The 26230-nt window shown below is 41.0% G+C and overlaps 1 protein-coding gene across 1 annotated transcript in view; it reads left to right on the forward strand.

The window, feature by feature from the left end:
• Positions 1-25726, forward strand: part of tacr1a (tachykinin receptor 1a) — a 51720-nt gene extending 25994 nt beyond the window's left edge. The window contains exons 3-5 of the mRNA XM_086205457.1: positions 16032-16182; positions 17550-17746; positions 23816-25726. Of these exons, the coding sequence (XP_086061583.1) occupies positions 16032-16182; positions 17550-17746; positions 23816-24209 (742 nt within the window). The 3' untranslated portion in view covers positions 24210-25726. The remainder of the gene's footprint in view (positions 1-16031; positions 16183-17549; positions 17747-23815) is intronic.
• Positions 25727-26230: the final 504 nt, after the last annotated feature.

The raw sequence follows: 26230 nt of genomic DNA on the forward strand, positions 1-26230 counted from the left end.
ACTGCTGGGTTCGGTAGTGGAAAACATGATGGTTTAGGTTAAAATAGAACCTTTCACACTGTTAACCACATATTACAAAGGCTTTCAGCCAGGCTTTGTGTTAATAAGACTTTCTGGCAGAAAACCTCCGAGGTAAAACTTCGCTCCTTTGCAGCTCTTTCTCACATCTCACTGACTTTATAGTACAGGAGAACAACTACTTCTCCAGGCACTATGGATGTTTGACATTTATTGAAATCATAAAAGGAGCATAAGTAATAATAACCAGTCTGAGAAATATTTCCACTCTGACCAAGCCATGTATTTTCCCACTGTATTGACACTGGAAAAAATGTTATTATGGCCGTTATTATTAAATCGGGAGAATCCTGCTGAATAATTCAGCTGATATTCAGACTGGCACTGGTCCATTTGCATGCAGCAGCACATCTTTTGAGCTTTGGGAATGTAGGTGTCAAAAAGTGGCACTCTTCAATATTTTTGGGCAGCAGTGAGCATTTGAAGTCACAAAAAAGCCATTGAATTATCTCTAATGCGGGGTTCTTTCTACAGTTGTAGTGCACACATGGCAGTTTCTGACATTGGAAACTGGAACTGTGAAATAAGAGACTTTGTTAAACACATGATTTCCTGTGCTCTCAATAGAGTGGTTATCTACATTGTTTAGTGATGGGATGATAGACGTGTCCATTGACTTGTGGATGAAGACTGATCTTCTACATGTTGAACATGACCATTATCCATCCATCCATCCATCCATTTTCTTCTGCTTATTCCTGTTAAGGGTCGCAGGGGGGGGATGGAGCCTATCCCAGCAGCTACGGGCGAGAGGCGGGGTTCACCTTGGACAGGTCACCAGTCCATCGCAGGGCCAACACATGTAGACAGACAACCATTCACACTCACAGTCACACCTATTATCAATTTAGAGTATCAATCAGCCTCGTCCCCTCTTGATGTCTTTGGACTGTGGGAGGAAGCCAGAGTACCAGAGAGAACCCATACAGGAACAGGGAGAACATGCAGACTCCACACAGAAAGATCCCGTGCCCGGAACCTTCTTGCTGTGAGGCAACAGTGCTAACCACTGCACCACCGTGCCGCCTTACATGACCATTATCTATTATAATATTAAAAATTGAACACAGATATACCGTATATGCTATTACAAGTGCTGTGCAAGTTCAAGAACAGCTCACGGCTCAGTTCACACAAATTAAAATGAGCTCTGTCTAGTTCAGAGTTCACAATTTTGAATTGAACCACACGAAACCCCTGTGAACTTCCTTTAAAAGCTGTCACAAGCATTGATTGTCCAAATCTATTCCATACCATACCTCTACCATAATTAAATTAATCATCAGATCTTCCATCGCTGTGCGGTAGAGCTCAGCATCATCCCTCCATACCTGCCTTACCTAGTTGAACATCCACTCTAACTTCCTTTGTCTGTGAGAAATCTACAAATACATGTGCAGCGCTCACTCACATACGGTGAAAATGTCCATACCAAACTGTACAGTACACTCTGCTCTGCACCTTGTACAGAGCATCAACAAAGTGATACATTAGCTTAGATATTGACAGTGTGTTGTATTATTACACCAACCTCTTGGAATATTGCTCACATTGCACTGCATCTTGTCTGTGTTGTAGTTGCCGTTGCTGCTGCTGGCAACTGCGTTGTTGTGTTGATGATAAAGTCCTTGTAAATTCTTACTCTGCAAATAAATATCTGACATTCCTAATTTTGACACACTTACCTTTGCTCAACCTCTGAGGCCATATAGTGTTTTTTTTTTTTTTCCAAAAGCCAGAGCAATAACACCTGCATTACATGCTGGTGGCATGTAATGTGTTGAAATTGTGTTAGGAAACAGGGCTGATTGATATCTATTAGAGAATGATTTTATTGTGGGCGCACAGATTCCCAGGTTCATTCATGATGAGTAGTGGTTACTATTATCAGAACATGAAACGGTGGGTGTCGGGCAGGTTTCGGGGGTGACTAGTACCAGGAAACACCTGATTGCATTAGGGGAAAAGTGTTGGAGTCCAGTTTAAATTCTATTTTCAAAAACTGTATTTCACAACATTTTTTTTTGCTCTTAACCATGACTTTTTTTTGTCCTTAAACCTTACTAGACCATAACTGTAGAATCATAAAACATTATTTTCTAATAGTAAATTTCATGTCACATTGTTGTCAGTCAATAAAATAAAATGAAGTTTTTGAACCACAAAACAACTTTAAGTGGCACTCCATCCGTCCATCTATCCATCCATTTTCTATACCACTTATCTATTAAGGGTTGTTGGGGGGGGGGGGGGGTCAGGAGCCTATTCCAGCTGACATTTGGTGAGAGGTGGGGTTCACACTGGACGGTTCACCAGTCCATCGCAGGGCCATCAGGAGTAATTAGGGGTTCAATATCTTGCTCAAGGACACTTCGACATGGTCACGGGGGGAAGTGAGGATCGAACCAGCGACCCTTTGGTTGCTGGATGGCCACTCTACCTCTGAGCCATGCTGCCCCTAAGTGGCACTCAAGAGTGCGATGCTGTTCAACGAGGGGTTTTCTGTGTGTCCACAAAATTATCTCGAAAGACTTTCTATGTTTTCTTTTTTTACTGAAATGTGCTTTTAAAAGCTGTTGTGTCACCACCCCATAACATGGCGTTAAGAGTTTTGTGGTCTTTTCTGTGACATTTTTACTTTCTTCTATGAGAGGACCCATCATGCCACAAGCCTTGACCTGAGAGAGATTAGTTTAGATTAGATTTGATATCACACTTTAAAACGCACCACAAAATATTATTAGTTAGCAGCTAGGTATACTTTTATCTTTCAATTTTCTGCTTTCCTTACCCTTATTAGAAGATCAACAACACTGTATTTACATCAAGAAGCAACAGTGTCGTCTTCTTCACATGTATTTGTTTTTCCTCATAGAGGCCTTGTTATGATAAGAGTATTGTCATCTTTGCTACTTGGTTCATTTGTTGTAGCTCAATCGTTGGTAACATTGAGACAAGGAAGTGTAAAAATCCATCCCACCAACGGTTTAAAGCCACTTCAATCATGTAAATTAGTAACTTCATTCACTGAATCTGTCATTTCTTTCTGCATGTTTTACTTCTCATGAGTCACTGCCTGGCAGAGGGAGAGAAAAGACGTGCTAGAATGAGTGGGTGTCACATTTAGATGGCATAACTTTTATGTGACTTTTATCCAAACATCACATCAGGTTGCCTGAGTGCCCAGGTGTTAAATTTTTAAAAGACACTTCCAGGGTACTGATAATACCTCCAAAATAAATGCAGCTTTTTTTTAATCATTCCAACACAGATCATGTAATACTGAGGCTTGCTCAATGCTGTAGCATGCATGAGCCAAAGTCTCTGGTTTGAGCCCTCTGCTTTATTTATGCAGGACGTACCCGCCCTTCTCCCGGTCTTACTACTGTTATCCTCCACTACTATTTGAATATCCTGGTCTTCCTCTTCATTTTTTTCATTCCTCCTTTCATCATCTTTTCTCCTGCCTGGGACAATGCATGATAAAAATATAACTTATAAGGCTGCTCCTAACTTCCATATGTATGTCAGTGATGGGGAGTCAGCCATTCTCTCAGACGTTTCTAGCCAGTGCTCTTTTCCCGAAAGTTGGCAAGAAAGCGTCACCCTAAACCACAACAGCTGACTGTCACAGCAACTGTGGTTGAGACACCAAAACAGAGGCTCATCATGCACACACTCTAATTCAATAATGGGAAAAAATTCCGCTCTCAAACTCCCATTTCTAGTTTTGTATTGCTATTATTATTGGATGATAATTGACCAAATGTGCTTTTCCTAAATGGAACTAAGAAGTTGCCTTGTGCGGTGCTTTGTGTCGGCTGACTATTACATTGGGTTATGAAGGTGTGAAGAAAAAGAGTGGTGTTATCTGCACAGAACTGACTTTCCACATCCAGGCAGACAGATGGCAGCTCATTAATATACAGTGAAAACAGAAGTGGCTCAAGTACTCATGCTTGTGGTACCCCAGTCCACAAGTCATAATGAAAGTTCACATATCAGGAAGGAATCAATCCAGGTGAGTACAAATGGGGAGAGTTTGTCCATACGGACCTCGAGGCTGACTGTGAAAGGCCTTGCAATGGTAATGTCCCCTATTGGAAAGTTAATAGGTTGTGTGATAAGGCAGATATTCTTTAGAGATTTAAGCATTGTAGAATCCAAACCCCATACATATACTTAGCCAAAGTGATTTCAAGAGGATGAATAATTGCTTTGGTTTTCAGTTCAGACACAGTCTGAATACAAAAGGAAGTCTTCTTTTTGTCAACTTTAATGACATTTCTCGTGTTGTAAGACAATTCCTTGCACTTTAGCCTCAGACTTGATAAAATATTTATTATGCTGTAGCAATTTGTGCAGGGCATTAGCTGATGTTTGACTTCCTCAATGGTTCTTCGGCCTGTGGTTGATTCCCATTAAGTTTGTAATCTGTTCCCATGTCAGTCCAGTGTTTCCTTTTGCCTCATTAATAATAGGTGTGAGAAAGTTCACCTTTCTTATTGCTTTTTTAACTTTGTGTAAAGTGAGGTGAACTTTTGCCACCCACTTATTCAGCCATCAGAGCTTTTTTCAGTGCTAAGTCTATTTCCTTCATTATGATCAGTGCTAAATCTGTTTCCTTTATTTCCTTAATGTCATTTCACTTTTCCAGTGAACTCCTCAGACAGATTATATAACTTCTCTGCCTTCGCTTTTCTTCCCATTGGAATACCTGTCCAGTCAGTCCACTGGACTGCTCAATTTTTTAGGAGCATGAGTTGCTACATAGGATTATGAGAGTGATAAAAGTACTTTGTTGTGAGTTTTTCAGTGCAAATTCTTATTACTAAGTGGTGTTTGTCTGTTTAACGTCACATTCTTTAAGTATGATGAACTGCTAAATGAAATGAATGACTCCATCCAGTCTAGAATACCTGAGAAGATCATACCAAGTAAAGCAAATAAAAAAAATCCCTGGCTCATAAAAACAAGCTCTATAAATGTTGCATAAAAAACCTAATCGTGTAAACAGGGAAAAACAAACTTACATGCATAATAAGAAAGAGTAAAAGTGATGATTATGCAGACCTCATAACAGCATCTCAAGGTGCTTCCAAAATGTCATGGAAAGTACAAAACAAGGTCCTCAACAGGGGTCAAAAGAATACAGTACTCTCGGATACAGGAAATGTTGGTCGCTAAGTTCTAGCAAACTACTTCAATAACTACTTTGTCTCCATTGGTGAAAACTTGTCTAGGGAAATAAAAGAACCACAGGGTGCCACATCCGTTCGCTACTTATCTGGTAACTATCCAAATTCCTTATTTGTGAAACCTACTGATAGAAATGAACTGTACAAGATTATTATGAACATGAAAAGCACACATACTGCTGGACAAGACAATATCTGCAGCAAAATATTGAAAGGTATTGCCGATGAAATAGTGGAGCACACTGGCCCATTGTATTAATCTCTCATTGTCAACTGGGATTATGCCTAAAAAAACAAAAAATGCCAGAAATGTTCCAATACACAAACTGGTGACAAAACAATCTGAACAACTACAGACCAATTTCTATCCTGCCAACTGTCTCTAAAGTGTATGAGAGAGTTATGTAAAACAGACTTAGCAATTACCTTGATAAATTACACATCCTTGTCAAATCACAGTATGGATTCAGGAAAAAAAAAATGTGCATGGCAATACTTGACCTTACTGAAAAGATAAACGATAGCACTGAACGAGGCAACTGTGGTATTGGTATTTTCTTGGACCTGTCAATGGTCTTAGATACTGTTGATCTAGACATATTGTTATCAAAGCTGCATCATTATGGTTCAGAGGAACAGCTCAGGACTGGTTTAGAAGTTGCTTAAATAGAAGAGAACAGTATGTTTGTATTAATGAATGTCTCATCAAAAAAAAATCAGCATACATAGGGTCCCCCAGGGGTCCATTCTGGGGACTCTTACTCTTTATTCTTTATAGCAATGACATGGAAAACATCTCTTAAGATTTTACACAAAGTAATACTCGCAGATGACACAAATTTTTACATGTCACATAAAGATCCACTTGTCCTCCAGCAAATGTTGAATCAGGAGATCATAAAGGTGAACACCTGGTTTAAATGTAAAAAGTTATCATTGAACATTAAAAACTAACTATATTGTTTTCACCTCAGTTCAAAGTCAAATTAACACTGGTCACATAACATTAAAGATAATTGGACAGGAGATAGAGTGTGCTCCACAAAAAGATAGAGTGTGCTCCACAAAATTCCTAGGGGTCTTCATTGATGAGTCCATAAATTTTAAATGTCACATTGAATATATGGGGCTGCACGGTGCACGGTGCAGTGGTTAGCACTGTGGCCTCACAGCAAGAAGGTTCCGGGTTCGAGTCCCGGCTTGGGCACAGGATCTTTCTGTGTGGAGTCTCCATGTTCTCCCAATGCCTGCATGGGTTCTCTCTGGTACACCGGCTTCCTCCCACAGTCCAAAGACATGCAATTTGGGTACGAGGCTGATTGATTCTCTAAATTGACTGTAGGTATGACTGTGAGTGTGAATGGTTGTTCGTCTCTGTATGTTGGCCCTGCGATGGACTGGCGACCTGTAGACGCTGGGATAGGCTCCAGCCCCCCCGCGACCCTTAATAGAAAAGGAATAAGCAGAAGACGATGAATGAATATATGCTGACTATCAAAAGTTGTTGGTCTATTCTGCAAACTAAGACTACCTTCCTCAGTCTACACTGCTTGTTTTATACAAGGCACTGTTCGAACCACATCTTATTGTCATGTCATCTGGCGTAATACGTTCCCTAGTCACTTATCCAAATGCCTGTAGAAATATTACAGAAGAAAATAATGTGGACCATATCTTGGTCCAAACCCAATGCCCACACTAGACCATCATTCCACCATTTTGGTCAATTGAGAATCCATGAATATAATCTTCTTTGTCGTCTACTGCTTTATCCGGGGTCCGGGTCACAGGGGCAGCAGCCTCAGCAACGAAGCCCAGACTGTCCTCTCCCCAGCCACTTCAAACAGCTCTTCCAGGGGAATCCCGAGGTGTTCCCCAGCCAGCCGATAGATATAATCCCTCCAGCGTGTCCTGGGTCGGCCCCGAGGCCTCCTCCCAGTCGGACATGCCTGGAAAACCTCCTGAGGGAGGCGTCCAGGAGGCATCCTCAGCAGATGCCCGAACCACCTAAACTGACTCCTCTCGACATGGAGGAGCAGAATGACTGAGCTTGTCACTCTATCTCTAAGGGAGAGCCCAGCCACCCTGCAGAGGAAACGCATTTCAGACGCTTGTGTTCGCGATCTCGTTCTTTCGGTCATTACCCAGAGCTCATGACCATAGGTGAGGGTTGGAACTTAGATTGACCGGTAAATCGAGAGCCTCACCTTTTGGTTAAGTTCCCTCTTTACCACAACAGACTGGTTTAGCACCCGCATGACTGCGGATGCTGCCCCAATCCGCCTGTCAATCTCCCGTTCCATCCTACCCTCACTCGTGTACAAGATCCCGAGATACTTAAACTCCTCCATCAAGGCAGGCACTGTACTGTAAATGATTACCTGATTGTCTAGTGCCTGACGTGACCTGTAACTTGTAATCTACTTGAATGTGTGTAAGGAGAAATAAATAAATAAAATAAAAAAATATATAAATAAGCAAGACATCTTACAACAATGAACACAAAGGAGGCAAGAACATAATTATATTCAGACCAATACATTCTAGTTGAAGTGGTCTTGGTGTAGTGCGACCAAATCACTGACAGGCATAAACAAATCAAAGTTAGACTCACAGAAGATGATGCTCTTCATCAGCTTTAGCAATGAGGCTATGAATGTTAGTAAGTCCCACAAAAATGCCCTTGGGTTTGTATTGTTGATCCAAGATCACTACAGAGTGATTGGCGGTTATGAAGAAGTTTAACTGGAGAAGTTTTTTAGGAGCTTAATAAGCAGGGAGGTTTGGTGGGCAGCACAAACCAGTCACTCTTTGCAGGGAGGTAGATATTTGCTCTGTGGCTATTGAAGCCCCATTGTTGCTCTCTACATCTGAAGATGGTTGGCCTTGTTCCTCGATGATGCCATGTACCTGAGTTGCTGTTGTCTTCACAGTATGTATTTCCAGTACTCCAGCCTGGTCATGGATGTACATCTCCAGATGGCAGACATAGTTTGCCTTAGACCTCACCTATTTTGCTTGTTTTGATGGGCATTTGGCATGTTTTCCATGACCACAATTCTTAGCTTTGTCTTCATGCATGTTAAGTTGCAGGAACATGTCTTCAGGTTTAAAAATGGACAAATGTCTAAAATGTTTTAAAATGAATCCAACTTTTAAAAGTGTTTTTGCTCTGAATCAAAGAATTTAGAGTCATGATTCATCTGCTCACTGTTTTGCTTGGCCCCAGGCTTAAAACTCTTCATATCAGAGTTTTCTGAAGTGTTGATGGAAAAACTGACATTTACAGAACCTGGGCGGTCATGTTTGAGCTCTGTACTGCTGCCTCTCTGAGGATACAGACCCAGTATGTCCGGTGTTTAATCAACAAGAAAGATATAAGCAATTTTTTGGGTTCATCTGAGGCAGATGGCGTTCAACTAATTATTCATCAGTTAAACAATGATTCATCTGGGTGAGAAGTCCTCGGCTGTAAAAGCTATTAAAAAAAAACCTGGGTGCTGGGAGAGAAAAAGACAACTGCGCCGGCGGAAAACCAGCTGACCAGGCCCTTTGTTTTCAGTAAGTCTGACAAGGAACCCCAATGAGAATGAGGCATGTGTCAACAGTCAGATAATTGTGATTCAATTTTTAGCTAAACAATTGTGACTATCATATTTACATTTTGCATTGTATGATGCAATGCAGTTACCCTGCCTTCGACAGATGACAAGGCTGACATTCCCTGGAAAGAAACTTTGCTGAAAAAGCGAGTGAAGAAAAAGGTTGTTAAAGCTGAATAATAACATGTCAGCAAGAAAAGAACTAAGAGTGGCATGGAGATGTTTCTGCTTGTTTTGTTTTTTTTCACCTCCACATCTCCAAGTTTATTAATTCATTATATTCAAACTTTTTTTAACAGACAGGGAGTTATTTTTACCGGCAGCTTACCTGTTCTATATATGAGGCCATATATATCCACTTGTTTTTAAAGCATGCAACACCTTGCACAGCCAATTTCATGCTTCCCTTGACAACAAATCACTGAAGGATGCCAAAGAAGAGTAAAACATAAAAATAATCAGATTACCCTCCCCTTCAAATGTAAATTGTATTCAGCCAATTTAACCTGAACTCCTGGGGAACAACATCCACGCGCACACGAAATCCACGCGCACACAAAATCCACTCACTCACACACACATGCACACACACACACACACACACACACACACACACACACACACACACACACACACACACACACACTTACACAGACAAAAGGATTTACCTGAGAGTTTTCGTCTAAGCTCATTACTCCTTTGGGCACTTGTGTGCATACAAATCACATTTTTGCTCATGAGTGGATTGTCGAAGCTTCCATTTCCCCTGAATTGATTTTCCTCAGCCATATGATAGAAGCCCTTCTGTGACCAGCTCCTGCATGTGTTTGCTTTAGTTAGCACCCTAAACAAGGTAGCAAGACACTAGTCAGGCAAAACGCTTGGCTTACTGGTTTAATTAAGGACAAAATTAGATTTCAGAGCATTTCTCTCATCTGTTTGGGTGAGGAGAGTGTGTAAGAAAGCACCGGTGTCACCAGAAACATTAGTGACGACTCTGTTCCATTTTGGGAAGCCAGTGACCACTGCTGTGTTCCTGCATGCAGGATTTAATCTCACTTTGAAGTATGTCTTGGAAAAGGGACACAAATAAATGTCTTGAGTTGGTTAGTATTATAATATTGCAGAAAAATTGTAACTTGACACAATACGGTGTTATCCACCGAGAATTGTAACTTGGAGTACTTTTACATTACCAAATGAAAAGCCCATTGCATTCCTTTCCCATGTCAATCATATTGTCCAGAGGGCTTCACAGCTCTTCATTTTGTTGATAAAGAGGTTACCAGGGTAGCTTGCCTTACATTGAGATGGAAATGCCACAGTTGATAAAGATTCTGTCCTCCATCACAAAACCAGCCACTAGCTTGTTATTTACCCTGGGAGTGACAGCTTAAAAGAGAGTTGCTGCTTTTTCAGAGCTGCTGCTCCAGCAGTGACAGGGATGGTCTTGTTCGAGTCACCCAGCACAGTGATATATCAGACTACTGCAAGTGCAATGTAAATAGAAATGGTGTGAATGTGCAGAGATTTTCTACAGTAGATTAAAATAGATTCATTATTTCAAAAAGTAGGTAACGCCTTATAAATAATTTACCCCAGAACTAGTCTTTATACATACGTCTACATCAGTGAAAAATCTTAGATGATGGCGGTGATTATTCAGTGCTCTGAGAAAATGGATATTAAAATGAACACACTGCACCCAAAATTCAATACCAACATACCATTTATGTCAAAAACCTTAGCATGAAACAGAAACTCACGAAGTGCACATAATATACACACGTACCACCATCCGTCATCACAGAGGCGAGGTTGATGGTCAGCCATCATTGCCCATCTCCTACCAGCCAAAAGGGTGTGAAGAAGTGCATGGCTGTTATTCATTGATCAGTATATTCAGAAAGATCCATTTCTGTTACTGAGCCACTTGTGTTAGTTTTGACTTGACCTGATGTGACCTTTAGTGTGCGCAAACTGTGACATTTGTCTCACTGTTCTGTTTACTCATACTGGAGCTCACTCTCCATTCAATTCGACCAGAAACCTGGCTAGATGCGCTCACTCCTGGGAGCAACTTTACCCTGCCAAGAGGTCATTCTGACCAAACTGAAATGTTCAGCCACTTGGAGAGATGCAGGAAATACTACTGTTTTTTTGTTGTTGTTGTTATTATTATTATTATTATTTTTTTTTAGGCTTATTCCATAAATGCACAGCAACTAAATACAGGCAGCAGGGGAGTTATGGGAGCTGCTTGGCAGTGGTGACACTCACAGCGCCATTGTGAAGTTACGTAAACTCTTTTGTGAATGCTGTTGTTACGAATGTTGTGAACTTTTCCTCCAGATAGGTTCCAAATTGGCACCTTTTGATAAGAGTCTCCTCTGCAGCAGTAGTGAAATGGAAGACTTGTCTCACTCACTTATCTCATGTAACAGACTTAAAGAAGAACTGTAACTTGTTTGGAATTTTCTCATTGTCCATCCCTCCTATTGCTGGACATCAAGATTCTCTCCTGTGAGCATCCTTTAGGGAACTGAGCACCACAGAGACCTGCAGGTTGCTAGTTAGCTTAGAACAGTGGTTCTCAAACTTTTTCTGTCATTCCCCCATTTGGAGGAGGAAAATTTTTCATTCCCCCCCACGCCATATTTTTTGACAAAATAGGCCATGTTTAACTTTATTGACTGATTAAAAATTACAAACATTCCTTTAGTTTTATGTTTCATTTTATTTCATTTTTTCAGAATTAGAAAAAATGAAATGAAATGTGTTTCATCCCTGTCAAATATCTCACCATTTTAAAACACACCTGACAAAAGTTGCTATGAAAGAGGTTTAAAGCGCGCTTTAAAAAATTCCGACGTCCAAATATTAGTTGCCCCCCTCCCGTTTTCCCCCGGTGAGGGGGGCAACTAATGTTTGGACGTCGGAATTTTTTTCGCGGCGGAACCATAAACAAAGAGAAAGGTGAGGGGAAACTAATGTTTGGACGTCGGAATTTTTTTCATGGTGGAACCATAAACAAAGCAAAAGGTGAGGGGAAACTAATGTTTGGACGTCGGAATTTTTTTCGCGGTGGAACCATAAACAAAGCGAAAGGTGAGCGGAAACTAATGTTCGGACGTCGGGCGTCCCCCCCACGCCACACACTTTGAGAAACGCTAGCTTAGAACAATGAATGGTCGTGGATGCCCATAACTCTGGGCATAACTCTGTCAAAAGTCATCAAATATACTTTTCTCTAAAATGTTTGTCACCTGCATTTATAAAACAACATATCAAATAATAATTCAAATTTGCAAGATTCACAATTTTTTCTTACAATCAATAGATGCATGCGACTAGGTTTTACCAGGTGCATTGATTTAATGCGGGTCCTTGAGTGGTCAAAAAGGATGCTTGCCGGCCCATCCACTTTTGTACTAAGCTATCAGGTCCAAGCTCCCTAACAAGCGCACAGAGGAGAGAGGGGTATCTACCTTCTTATCTGGCTCTGGCGATAACGGTAAAACAAGCATATTTCCCAAGAAGTCGCCTCCATGACAACCTTTCACCAGCTGCTTCTGAGCCTGCAGAGATACATACTTGGGCTGCAGCTGGGCAAAAACAAGTGTGAGAGCAGTGAGGGAGAACGGGGAAGCTGCTGCAAAATTGCTGGTAAATCTCTGTGGATTTAAGAGCAACACCTCTCACATTTGGCCCATCATTGAATCTTGTCATGTTTTCTTAGAAAAGCATTTAAATGAAAATGGAAAAAATCTTATAAAGATTCATGAATTATGCACTGACAGCCAATCTGTTGTACAGATAAACTCATATTATAAATGTACTCCAGTGCAGTTTATTTGAACTGTGTATGGCTCAGTTACATGTGTTATGTTATGTTATGGTGGTTTCACGGACCAGAGCAAGCTATGGAATGGAATCTAGTGTGTGGATCAGCAGCACCATTATAATATCCAGTGTGGGAATAGCATCAGTACCGGTGCCTGATTCTGGTTTTCCTGATCAGACATCTCATCTTTACTGGCTAGCATAAAAATATCCCTATTTAACAGAATTTACTGAGCAGGATTACCTTAAAGATGATGAGCAGTCATCTTTTTTTAAACATTAAAATAGGTTAAAAGGTCTAAGTTGCATTCAAAAGTATTATCAGTGTAAGCTGGCCTTGTGCATATTGGCTTGTTTGGGTGAACAATCCCTTTACCATGCCCAGTGTTTCAATAGTTTTGATGAGTTCTTCCCTGGCTCATCCTCCCTCCTTGACCATTTTTCATGATAATTTCTACAGTAGAATTAGTGTAATCCTGTTTAGATTTAGGCTGAGATCTGGGTGAAAAGACATTATATTATAGCCAGCACTTCAGATCTAATGAATGTACAAGACATTTTCCTGAAAAGTTCAAAAACAAATGAAAGGCTATCTCATAAGTACTGTACTTGAGAGCATTTTCAATGGCCATAATTGATTTAGCCCATTTTACATCCTCTTAATGTTGAGGCAGGCAAACAGCAATTATTAGCTTGTGTGGGATGAGTTCAGCAGGAAAAGACCGAGTCAACCACAAGCCTGTACTTAAAAAGACAATATACTGGAAATGGTCCTCGCCCATGGGGAGAGACATACTTCCATTTATCTGAAAGATGACGTCCCTGGTTTTATTTTATCATGCTGTACTGATTCCTCCAACCATCATATCCAAACTGCAAGTTCAACACAATGGTAATCTTCATGTTGACCAGACTGTTCTCCATCTACAACAGCTAGAAGTTTCACGAGATCCCCCCAGGCAGCAGAGTAAACCTAATAAGCTCTCAAGGTTCTGATATTAGTTCTTCCCCTTCGATCAGAAACATCCCTTGCAGTGTTTCTACATGTTGGTGTGTGTGTGTGTGTGTGTGTGTGTTTGATGAAAGCTCCTGGGTATTCAATGATATTACCATAATTGTAGTTAATAACCAAGGAAATGGCCTGTGAGGCTCATCTGCAGCATTCGTGGGAGAGAAAATAGAGGGTCCCCCTGGAGGTGTTGGAGTCGGGGGGGTCTGTTCCTCTTTGAACATGGTTAAACATGTTATACACATGGCACAGAGTGACATAATACTATTTTCTCACATTGTAATTGACAGACAATGGATGGACAATACTAAAACCAGTGCACCCATGTAGTAACATCCACACATTAACAGGGAGGGAGTTAATTGGCTAAAACACTGTGGTCTGTGATTAATCAACCGAACCTCATTGGCTAAGTACTGAAACTGTCAAATTTGATTATTTCATAAAGGGTTTTATTACATTGGACAGTCATTGGAGCAGAGGTTGGAATTTAGCCCCTAATGTCTTAAATTGAGTTACAAAACAAAACTATTTGAGTCCCCCAGCCAACACACTAATGATGATTGATTCAACCCTCACCCCTAATGAGCAGCTTGTGTATTATAACTATGCTCCAGGTGTGTCAGTGTTTCAAGTTTTGGGGGCTCGGCAGCTGTGAAGATGCATCTTCCATCCTTTTAAACAAACTCTACATTGCAGTATTGTAGTATAACTCTGTCAATAACTGCAAGTCCAATTCAAAGAGCGACACACACGTTATACCTAAAGTGGTGAGCAACCGTAGTTCTTTAGAGTTGATGCATGTATCGAACCTTTTGAGTTTTGCTACTTGTCTATGGTGCCTGTTTCTCTAAAATTGGTAAAATAGTCAATCTGATTGATTTATCCTTAGGGATAAATAACCATGTGTGCTCAGCCCCCTCCTCTGCACTGTATACACCCACAACTACTTGGCTTCCCACAAACACCTCTGCAAATTTGCAAATGACAGCCATCATTTGACTGTTGAGAATGATAATGGAATTGAATACAGGGACAAATCCAGAGGTTCACAGTGATGTCTGTTTTACACAACTAAAATCTCAACAAAAAAATACAAAAGAAGTGGTCTGCTTAGCTCAAAAAAGGTCCCTACACAACACAGTCAAACAGCTGAAAAACCCCATCTATACAGTTTCTTTCCCAACCTTCAATGTCCATCCATCCATTTTCTTCCGCTTATTCTTGTTACAGGTCTCGGGGGGGCTGGAGCCTATCCAAACTGCTTTCAGGCGAGAGGCAGGGTTCACCCTGAATGTGTCGCCAGTCCATCACAAGGCCAACACATATAGACAGACAAGCATTCACACCCACAGTCACACCTACAGTCAATTTAGAGTATCAATCAGCCTCGTCCCCTCTTGATGTCTTTGGACTGTGGGAGGAAGCTGGAGTACCAGAGAGAACCCATACAGGAACAGGGAGAACATGCAGACTCCACACAGAAAGATCCCATGCCCGAGCTGGAACCCTCTTGTTGTGAGGCAACAGTGCTAACCACTGCACCACCGTGCCACCAACCTTCAATGTATGAAAAGAAAATTCTGAAGCTCATATTCCAATAAAGCTCCTCTGATTGGAGAGAAAACATATCAAATGGATATTAAATTTCATTTGAGCTCTGCTTCTCTCCATTTGTTTGAAATTATTTGTTAATTTATTTTCCCCTACCACTTACTATTACATAGTATTACTAGAAAAAAAAAAACACCAAACCTATGTGTCAGAAACCCTTCAGGGTAAATTTCTGTTCTTTTCTCATGTGCACTGTCTTCTTCGTCTTCCTGTAATGAATTTCAAGTAGACTGGGTGGCGATAGCGACAGGGTCCATCCGCTCACTGATTAAAAGGAAATACTCTTGCAGGTGAAATGTCTGCAAGCAGGAGAGCAGTGATTTTAGTGGTGTGATTGAAGTAAGAGTATGAGCTCTTTAAAAATTTGTTGTTTGAACTCAAACCCTTTTTTTTTTTTTTTCATTTTAAAGGAAGTCTAGACGGCACTGTCTATAAGGAGACCCAGCAACTCTCTTGTGATCAAGCACCTGATGAAAGAGAGAAAAACATGAGAGCAGAACGGATGGGCAGCCAACTGCTTCAACCAGTGGTGTTGAGCCATAACAACATTGATAGATGAAAGTCTTTTCCCCTCAGTCTGGGAGCTTTGCACAACCTTCCTCTCTCTCCCCTGATCAGCATCGATACCTGACCCTACAGGTTGCAGTTGAGGATACAGATAACATTTTTGTGCCTGTTTTTTTTTAGGTACCATGTGTGCGTGGCCATCCTGATATACTTCCTTCCCCTGCTGGTGATGGGTTGTGCTTATCTGGTAGTGGGACTGACCCTGTGGGCCAGTGAGATCCCTGGAGACTCTTCAGACCGCTACAGGGAGCAGCTGATGGCCAAACGCAAGGTACCCTGCACTTCGGCTCACCACAGCTTTTCGATGGCAAACAATAATAATCCGCTGACTCTGCCATGCGCTCTCATGTCCTTAGGTTTGGTGGGTTTCCGGCCCACCTGCTCTTCCCTTTCCCTTCCTTCAACACCTGTTTTGCGTCTTTTGTTTTTTTCTTGTTCATTTGCCTGTCATGGCCAGATCTTAGGTGTGTCCACAGCTACACTGTTGCATTTCCTTAGAGATTACTGTCCTTATGAAGACCTCACTTATCCCATAACATGACCTGTATGCGTCCTTGTGCATCTCCAATCCGCCTTTTTTTTTTCCAATGCATGTTTGGAATTAGCACATGAAAAAAATTGAGTGGAAACACTGAGAATTTGATAAAAAATGCCAGAAATTGCAGAAAATCTTGTAGGCCAAGGGAGGTGGATCCGCCTGGTTGTTTTTTTCTCCTTCATTTGTATCCGTGTTTGACTTGCGCTCTTTTAGTTATAACATCTCACTGCACCCTCTCCTTTATTTCACCAAATACCTTATATTCCCATAGAGTAGTGGATGGAAATATGTGGAAATTTGCCTTTTTCTATTGCTGAATTACTGGAAATTACATTAAAGCTGATGATACATTTGGTCTGGGTAGAAACCTGATGAGTGACTTACTGCAGTTACATATTTTGCAGGATGTCATAGACAACACATTATGTATACATATACATTAGCCTTCTATATTTTAGATTCTTGCTTTTATTCATGACTTCACATATTTTCAACCTTTTAAGCATGATGGCGTCATAGTTGTCATTTACGATTACATTAATGGTTCTCAAATCGTTTGATCCCTGTGACTTTGATTGTGAGGTTATGGTTTTTGTGTGAAATAACTGGACATGAGATGGATTGCCGTGAAATCTTAAGCACTTAATGGATCAATTTAATTGTAATTTTGCAGTCTCTGACCACATTTTTCTGAAACTCATTCATGAGAAGACCTGAAAATGTCAGAATATAAGGAAAAAACTCAATTTTGCTTTCAGTTTAATGGTTTGTGCACAGTGATGACATCATTCTCGCTCTCTTAGCTTCATATATCCACTGTTAAGGTTGAGCAACATCTCAGTTCTATACTGTTGTCAATTCATTAGGTACACCTAAATAAGACTAACCCAGTATATAATGCCCAGACCTGCATTAAATCATCCCTTTATGATGATCATCCAGGCACATGAGGTCTCAGGAAGGGAGCAGTATGTGTTGTCCATGGAAAAACACAAGTCTTATTACCTTGATTGGTGGAGCACACTGGCAACATGATGATATCCACAATGTGATTAAGCAAATGCATTCAAATGCAATGCATGTGTGTGTTTGTGTGTCAGGTGGTGAAGATGATGATCGTGGTTGTGTGTACGTTTGCCATCTGCTGGTTACCCTTCCACGTCTACTTCCTGCTGTGCGAGTTTTTCCCCGCCTTGACTGAGGAACCGGTGATCCAGCAGGCCTACTTGGCCATCATGTGGCTCGCCATGAGCTCCACCATGTACAACCCCATCATCTACTGCTGCCTCAACGACAGGTCAACAATTATAAACACACACACACACACACACACACACACACACACACACACACACACACTCTTGAGTCTTCAAGTCATTGAGGATCAGAACATTTAGCTTAAAATCATGTATAAGATATACAGTATATGTGTAGTAAAGTAGAATTCTGTAATCTAGAAACACTAGAATACCAGTATTCCAAAACAATAGTCTATTCTAACAAGTAATTCAGATCATGACTAAGACTAAAACATCAGTATCAGTCACATTGCACTTGTTCTACATTTTGTAATTTAAAAAAAAAAAAAATTGGTAATTTTTTTTGATAAAAGATTGTCAGTGAAACTCAACATTTCATGCATGTTTCATAACGACAACAATATGAACAACATGTGGGCGGCATGGCTCAGGGGTAGAGTGGCCGTCTAGCAGCCGAAGGGTCACTGGATCGATCCTCAACCCTGGTGACCATGTTGAAATGTCCTTGAGCAAGATACTGTACCCATAATTGCTCCTGATGAGTAGGTTGGCACCTTGCATGGCAGCCTCCACCATCAGTGTGTGAGTGTGTGTGTGTGTGTGTGTGAATGGATGAATGAGATGACACTGTAAAGTGCTTTGAGTGCTGCTAAGGTAGAAAAGTGCTATATAAAAAAAATTGTCCATTTGTCCATGAAGTGTTTCCAACAAACACAAAGCAATAACAGAATATTCCATGCTCCATTCAAATGAAAATCTTTTTCTGCCTTGTCTTTGCCAGAATGGTGTCTTGATAATTAGTTGGGATCACTTACTTTAAGTTCTCAGAGGAAGGACATTTGGGTTGTTGTTTGTTTTGCTTGATAAATATAGTTTATGATAGATTGATGAAGTTATTGACATAATAAGCCAGTATTTTTTGACCTGCAGGTCATATTCTCTCAAGTGCTTGGGTTGAAATGATCCATACAAACTTAGATCATTTGAATTGTCACAATATTTAGTGACAATGCTTTGACCTCGACTGCAAAACACTGCAGTGTACTGTTGACTAACAATGGCAGTTTGATTGGTAGACACAACAGACCGTCTTCATGTGTGAACTCAGCAGAACAAGTGATGAAATGGATCTAATATCAGCAGGTTTACTATTCCGATATTGTTATTGTTATTATTATTATTCTAACTATTCCGATTGGAAAGGGCTTTTAACAAAAAAGTTGTTTTTTGCCAGTTGTTCTCATGGCAAACAACAACAAAATCAGTTCAATAATTGTGTGTGATAAGAAACAGGTTAATCGTTGCAGTTCCCACATGTCACTAAGAATAGACACTTCCAGTGGACAGACTTTGATGCGGACAATTGCTCAGTATGATTACACTGCAGGACTCTAGTTGTGGTCGCATCATTCATGAATGGGACGACTGCTTTCACCTTGGTCCCCATTTCAACCAAAACACCTGAGAAAAATGTCCAGCAGGTTGAAAAGAATACTTAGCTTAATCTTTCAATAGATTTGTTAATCTACCATCAACTTTATTTTTCAAGAAAATACAAATAACTTGAAATATCCTGCTTCTGAATACTCAAGGTAGTAATCCCAACGAATTATCAAGACACGACCCAGAGTGAGACAAGAGAAAGACATGATGTGCAGTGCTTCCCAAGGGGTTTCAAGATGAAACGCATGAAACTTTTAGTGTGGTTGCTGATGTTTTATCACCCGTGAAAATCAACAGGCATGTGCAATGAGACTGATACAAATGGCATTTAAGACTTAGTCATGATTTGAATTCTTTACAACAGTAGGCTATTGTAACTATACTTAAAGTGATGGGGAATTATTTCTGAAGGTTAGTATGATTTACAATTGGCTGATTTCCCTGCTTATCATGTCATGAATTAAACAAGCTGGTACGATTCTAATAGACACTCGTGATTTGTGATTTTATCCTCATTGTCATTCAGAGGTAATAAAAAGACAATTTCCATCCTTGTAAATAGTCAACATAACAAAGAAAGTGTGAATGCCCAATGAATACTCTTCGAAGATAAGCAGCCGGAAGACATCTTGCTGTTTTCTCCTTTGTTCTATTAGAGAATTTGACGATGCTTCAGGGGGATAAAATTATTTTCCCTGTATAGCGGTGAATATATCACTCTTTGGAGCTTTAGCTGATGACAAAAACACACCCGGCTTCACACCAGACACCAGAATGCCATCCATCATCCACTGCTGCCTCTGTGACCAGCAGTGGGAAGTTCTGCCACAGAAGAGATGCTGCTAATGCTCAGTTTGAAATCAATTGTCTGGAAAGAAACTCCACTTTTCAAAGCCTGAGGTTAAAATAAACTTAAAACTTTCAAAAAAAGAAAAAGTCTTATTGTGACCGAGTCCCTCTGTTACCATCAACAGTTTCATCTCAAACTGAGACTAATTAGCATTCACTCCGTCAGCAGAAATGTCAGTAAATTTTGTTTGGCAAATAAAGACAGATGGTCAGCATGGCTTGATGTCGTTCATCGGTTGTTTCCTATTGACTTCCATTGTGGCCGCCTGTCAGAGACGTCAGCTTTCGTACTTGGCTGTTTTTCAACTCTTAGGCTCATTAGTTACGTAAAACTAAAAATATGTGATTTTGATTTAAAGTTGTCACTCTGTATAAGTTATGGATCATCTTTCATCTCTATCAGCCCAAGTAACTCAGTGGCTGATGATGGCTGTCTAATCTCATTGCTCATCGATCCCATCTCTCATCTGCTCGCAGTTTATTGACATTACTCCCCGTTCCTTGTTTCATGACTCGATGGCTGTCAGCTCTTTGTGATTTCTTCTACTCAACTACCCACTTATTCCTGCATTCCTTGACAGTATGTGTTTTACCGCTTCATCTCAATGCAACGTTTAGAGTGATTTTAACGCTCAAATTGACACCTTCCGCACGCCAAGAGAAGCTAAGATTAGCTGATCCGTCTCAGGTTACGTCTCTTGAAGTCTCCAGCGATCTAAGTACAGACACTGTGTTCGCCAGACTGATGCTCTGGTCCTTTGGAAAGAGGTAGTATGTAAATGGTCTTGTGAGTTAGGGATGTTCTTCAAGTTTGCTCTATAGGATCATGAACATAAATGTCATGATTATACAACTATGCACTAATTGCAGCATTAAATTTACTAGATTACATCAGAAACAAAATAGATTATGATATAAAGTGGCGAGAAAAAGTATGTGAACCCTTTGGGATTTCTGCATATATTTGGCATAACATGTGGCCTGATCTTCATGTAAGTCACCACAATAGATAAACAACTTCTGTTTTAACTAATACGGCACAAAATTTTATATTTTCATCTTTTCACTGAACACATCATGTAAAAAACTCACAGTGCAGGGTGGAAAAAGTATGTGAACCACAGGCGAAGGACTTCTACAAGAGCTAATTTGAGTCAAGTGTCATCCAACATGGAGTTCAATTAGTGTGACAAGTTTGCAGGAGTCGATTCAAGCTGCCCTGCCTTTTAAAAACTCACACTAGTTTTGAAATAGCTGTTCAGAAGAAGCATTGTCTGATGGGAACCATGCCCCGCACCAAAGAGCTCTGAAGACCTGCGAGCAAGAATTGTTGAGCTACTTAAGGCTGGTAGGGGATACAAAAGTATCTCTAAAAGCCTTGATGTCCATGTCTCAACAGTTAGACAGATCATCTACAAATGGAGGGAGGTCAAGACAGTTGCCACTCTCTCCAGGCGTGGTCGTCCTGCAAAGATGACCGCAAGAGCACAGCGCAGAATGGTCAGTGAGGTGAGAAGGAATCCTCAAGCATCAGCCAAAGCCTTACAAACATCTCTGGCACATGCAAACATTTCTGTTCATACCTCCACAATACGTAAAAGTCTGAACAAGAATGGAGTTCATGGGAGGACACCACGGAGGAAACCTCTGCTGACAAAAAAGAACATTGCTGCACGTCTGAAGTTTGCAAAAGACCACCTTGATGTTCCACAGCAGTTCTGTTCAGGACAACATTCTTTGGACAGATGAAACAAAAATTGAGTTATTTGGAAGGAATGCACAACGCTATGTGTGGAGGAAAAGTGGCACTGCACACCAGCATCAGAACATCATCCCAACTGTGAAATATGGTGGAGGGAGCATCATGGTTTGGGGCTGTTTTGCAGCCTCAGGGCCTGGACGGATTACTGTCATCAATGGAAAAATGAATTCCAAAATGTACCAAGACATTTTGCAGGAAAACACAAGACCATCGATCCACCAGCTGAAGCTCAAACGAGGATGGATGATGCAACAAGACAACGACCCCAAACATACAAGTAAATCAACAACAGAATGTTTCAAACAGAAGAAATTACGCCTTCTGGAGTGGCCAAGTCAGAGTTCGGACCTCAACCCCACTGAGATGCTGTGGCATGACCTCAAGAGAGCCATACACACCAGACAAAAAAAAATATTGCTGAACTGAAACAATTCAGTTAAGAGGAATGGTCCAAAATTCCTCCTGGCCGTTGTGCAGGTCTGATCTGCAACTATAGGAAACGTTTGGTTGAGGTTATTTCTGCAAAAGAAGGGTCAACCTGTTACTAAATGTTAAGGTTCACATACTTTTTCCACCCTGTATTGTGAATGTTAACATCTTGTGTTCAATAAACAAAAATCAAAACATTTTTTTTTGTGTGGAGTATTACTTTAGGAGAATGTACGATTGTATTGTTGTGACTTAAATTAAAATCGGAACACATTTTATGACCAATTTATGCAGAAATCCAAGAAAGCTCAAAGGGTTCTCATACTTTTTCTTGCCACTGTAGTTACGTATCAATGTTAGCACGTAAAATAACCACGCACTGTATTAGTTCTCTGTTGTTTAAATAACATGCTAAGCAAAGATTGCATTCTAAATTCTTGCTATGCCCAAAACAGACTTTTGTAACTGAAATGTTTTCTTTATCCAAGCAATTGAATAAACTATAATATAAATATAAGGCGGCACGGTGGTGCAGTGGTCAGCATTGTCACCTCACAGCAAGAAGGTTCCGGATTCGAGTCCCGGCTCGGGCACGGGATCTTTCTGTGTGGAGTCTGCATGTTCTCCCTGTGCCTGCTTGGGTTCTCTCTGGTACTCCAGCTTCCTCCCACAGTCTAGAGACATGCAAATGGGGACGAGGCTGATTGGATACTCTAAATTGACTGTAGGTGTGAATGTGAGTGTGAATGGTTGTCTGTCTATATGTGTTGGTCCTGTGATGGACTGGTGACCTGTCCAGGGTGAACCCCGCCTCTCGCCCAAAAGCTGCTGGGATAGGCTCCAGCCCCCCCCCCGAGACCTTTAACAAGAATAAGTGGAAGAAAATGGATGGATGGATGGATGGATGGATGGATAATATAGATATAGTGTAAGAGAAGATTATATTAAAAAGATTAATTTTATTCCATTTCCTAATTCTTCTACCACACATGTATTTGTTTTACCTCCCAAGAAATGGATAAAACAGATCAATTAAAGAATTCACATCACTACAGCAAATCTGACACTACAGAGTGCTGCAGGTTGGATGTATTCTTGTAGGCCAACTCAAAGGTTATCATTGTCAGAAGTTCCCTTGACTAAAAGCTGACGGGAACGTAAAATTAGATTCTCAATCACTGCCCGAAATCAGGTGTGACAAAAGTGCATGGGATTTGCAAATTTTTTCAGCAAGATAATCTTAAGAAATGACCACCAAGAATGAGGGATGCTCAACAATGCTTAAATATTTACAGATATTAGAACTCATTCCTGTACCATTGCATGAAGTCCTACACTGTATTTATCATATAACAAATATAGGCAGAGGTTTAGAATCTCTCTTAGTAACTTTGTTTCATGTAGTCGATATGTGGTTTTTCTGTGACTTCATGGTCTGAATGTTCTGCATCAGTTTGTGTAGTTCTTAGCAGTAGCAATAGCAACACATAGTTTGGTGAGTCTTTTGGTCTCATGTGGCCACTGTATTTGTTAATTCAGCATCATACATGTCAGCTGTTGCAGCAGTTTTAAACATATACTTAGAGTGAATTAAATCAACTGGTTGTGTGCTTTTCTGTCACAGGTTCCGAGCTGGTTTCAAACAAGCCTTCCGCTGCTGCCCTTGTGTCCCTCAAGGCTCTTATGAAGGCCTGGAACTCAAGTCCACACGTTACTTTCAAACTCAGACCAGCGTTTACAAGACTAGCCGAATGGAGACCACCGTGTCCACTGTTCTCCAGGTTAGTGATGAAATGGAGCCACCCAAGATCAAGGCAGTCACTGGTCCAGAGCCTGCTGGAGCTCCTGCTGGGGCAGGACCACAAAGCTCCTCACTGGACCTCACCTCCAACGGGTCATCATCCCGGAGCATCTCGAAAACAGTCTCGGAGACATCCAGTTTCTACTCCAGTAATAACCTGCAGGAGCAGACGTCAAACACAGGCGGCATGTTGTCGGACAGCAGTGAGCGTGTGTGAGATGACAGCTGCGTTTGCCCCCATGTGTTCATGCAAAAGAACAGCATGAATGTGTGAGTTCGTCTGCCAGTGACTGGATGTTTTTGATGAATACATTGGCAGTGTTTTCACTGAAACATCTTATTAGATAATTTACAAGTGAGACTTCCTATTCACTGAGCACTGTCCTCTCACACAACACCCTCGCACAATAGGACTCCTGCTACTCACAGTTAATGATCGGCGCCAAACGAGCACTTTGACGATGTGAGCACACTCCAGTTCAAAACTGAGGCAGAGTCTATGCCTCGAATCTTCACAGCTTCTGCTTCTCGCCCGTTCTCTGTCAGTGCAGAGGGAAGGTTCACACATTCTCAATCACACAAGCTTTGTGACTTCACACCGTTTATTTTGGCGTTGAGTTATAACATGAGACCACCGAGATGTGAATAGAGCTGCTCCCCTGCAAAGAGCTCGGAAACGTCAGATTTCCAGAATGTACTTCCCGACAGTTTGAGTGGGAAGAACCTGGTTTTCACAGGTACAAGTGCAGATGGCCGTCTCCCATTAGAGGTGGTGTGTGTGTGTGTGTGTGTGTGTGTGTGTTTGAGAGAGAGAGAGAGAGAGAGAGAGAGAGAGAGATGTTTAGAATGCTAACTCTTCTTCCAGTGCTAACAGCTTCTTCACCTATATGGGGTTGAAGAGGTTCTTAAAGGATCCCCAGCAGGCATGGCTGAAGCCTTCTGGCGTTCTCCTGAATCTCTGTCAGCGTCTGGCTCATCTTTCATCTGGCTAAATGTGGACTTTAACGGCTGGGGACATCTTCTCTGGATCATCGAGAAGCCGAGGAAACATCAGAAAACCTCAAGTGGAAGCAGACTTGATACTAAACCAGCCTGCGTCTGATTGCTCAGTCCACAGATGTGTAGCCTTCTGACTGATCTGCGTGGGAAATTAGATGAGTTTCCCTAGGGAGAAGGGGAATGTCACAATAATCACTCCATCAGCTGTCCCTCTGTCAGTCCAGCTCTGCCTTTATCAAACACATCACTGGGTTATGATGAAAATGTTGTGAAACGTTTGTGTCTCATGTGCCGCTCTACTTTTACCTCCTGACAACGACAAGACTGGATCACACCACTCATCTTTGCTCAACACTTGTCTCTCTGAGAGCCTGATACAGGATATTTAAGGTCCGACACCCATATTAGAGAGGAAGGAAACTCCATCATCACAGATACGTGATGGAGTCACTCTAATTTCCACTTGACAATGAATGGTAAGACCATTTAACATAATACTGTAGTCTGAACTTGATCAGTACTGGATATATGGGGCTGATTCTGCTACCAATATAAGGGATTTAAAAAAAAAAATATACATATATATTTATATATACACTTATGTATATAAAATACAAGATGTTTTTATAAGCATCAATACACTGAAATATGATGCTTCACTGGAAATCTAATCATTTAAATTTAAACTGCATTATCACATTAAAAAAAGGTCATATTGGAATATGTCAGGCACTCGGAGATGCAGTTGAAGTTGATGTAACGTGTGTGTGTGTGTGTATATATATATTTATATATATTATATATATATATATATATATATATAATATATAATATACAAAGTAGGACACAGCAGTACATCAGGCTATCCATCCATCCATCCATCCATCCATCCATTCATTTTCTATACCACTTTTCCTGTTAAGGGTTGTGGGGTGGAGCCTATCCCAGCTGTAATTGGGTGAGAGGCGGGGTTCATCCTGGAGGGGTCGCTGGTCTGTCACAGGGCCATCGAGAGCAATTAGGGGCTCAGTATCTTGCTCAAGGATACTTCAACATGGTCACCAGGGGGAAATGAGGGTCAAACAAGCGACCCTTCAGTTGCTAGACAGGTGTTCTACCTCTGAGTAATGCTGCCCCTATGTCAGGCTATTTTTTTCCCTTTATTTTTTAGGTTATTGTGGATTAAGTCAGCTTCAACCACATCTACATGTGGCTCGGCTCCGAAAATAATATTCTTTT

Source organism: Aulostomus chinensis, chromosome 6 (genome assembly GCF_037954235.1).
Source record: "Aulostomus chinensis isolate RoL2024-O1b breed Wild chromosome 6, RoL_Achi_v1.0, whole genome shotgun sequence".
Classification (NCBI taxonomy): domain Eukaryota; kingdom Metazoa; phylum Chordata; class Actinopteri; order Syngnathiformes; family Aulostomidae; genus Aulostomus; species Aulostomus chinensis.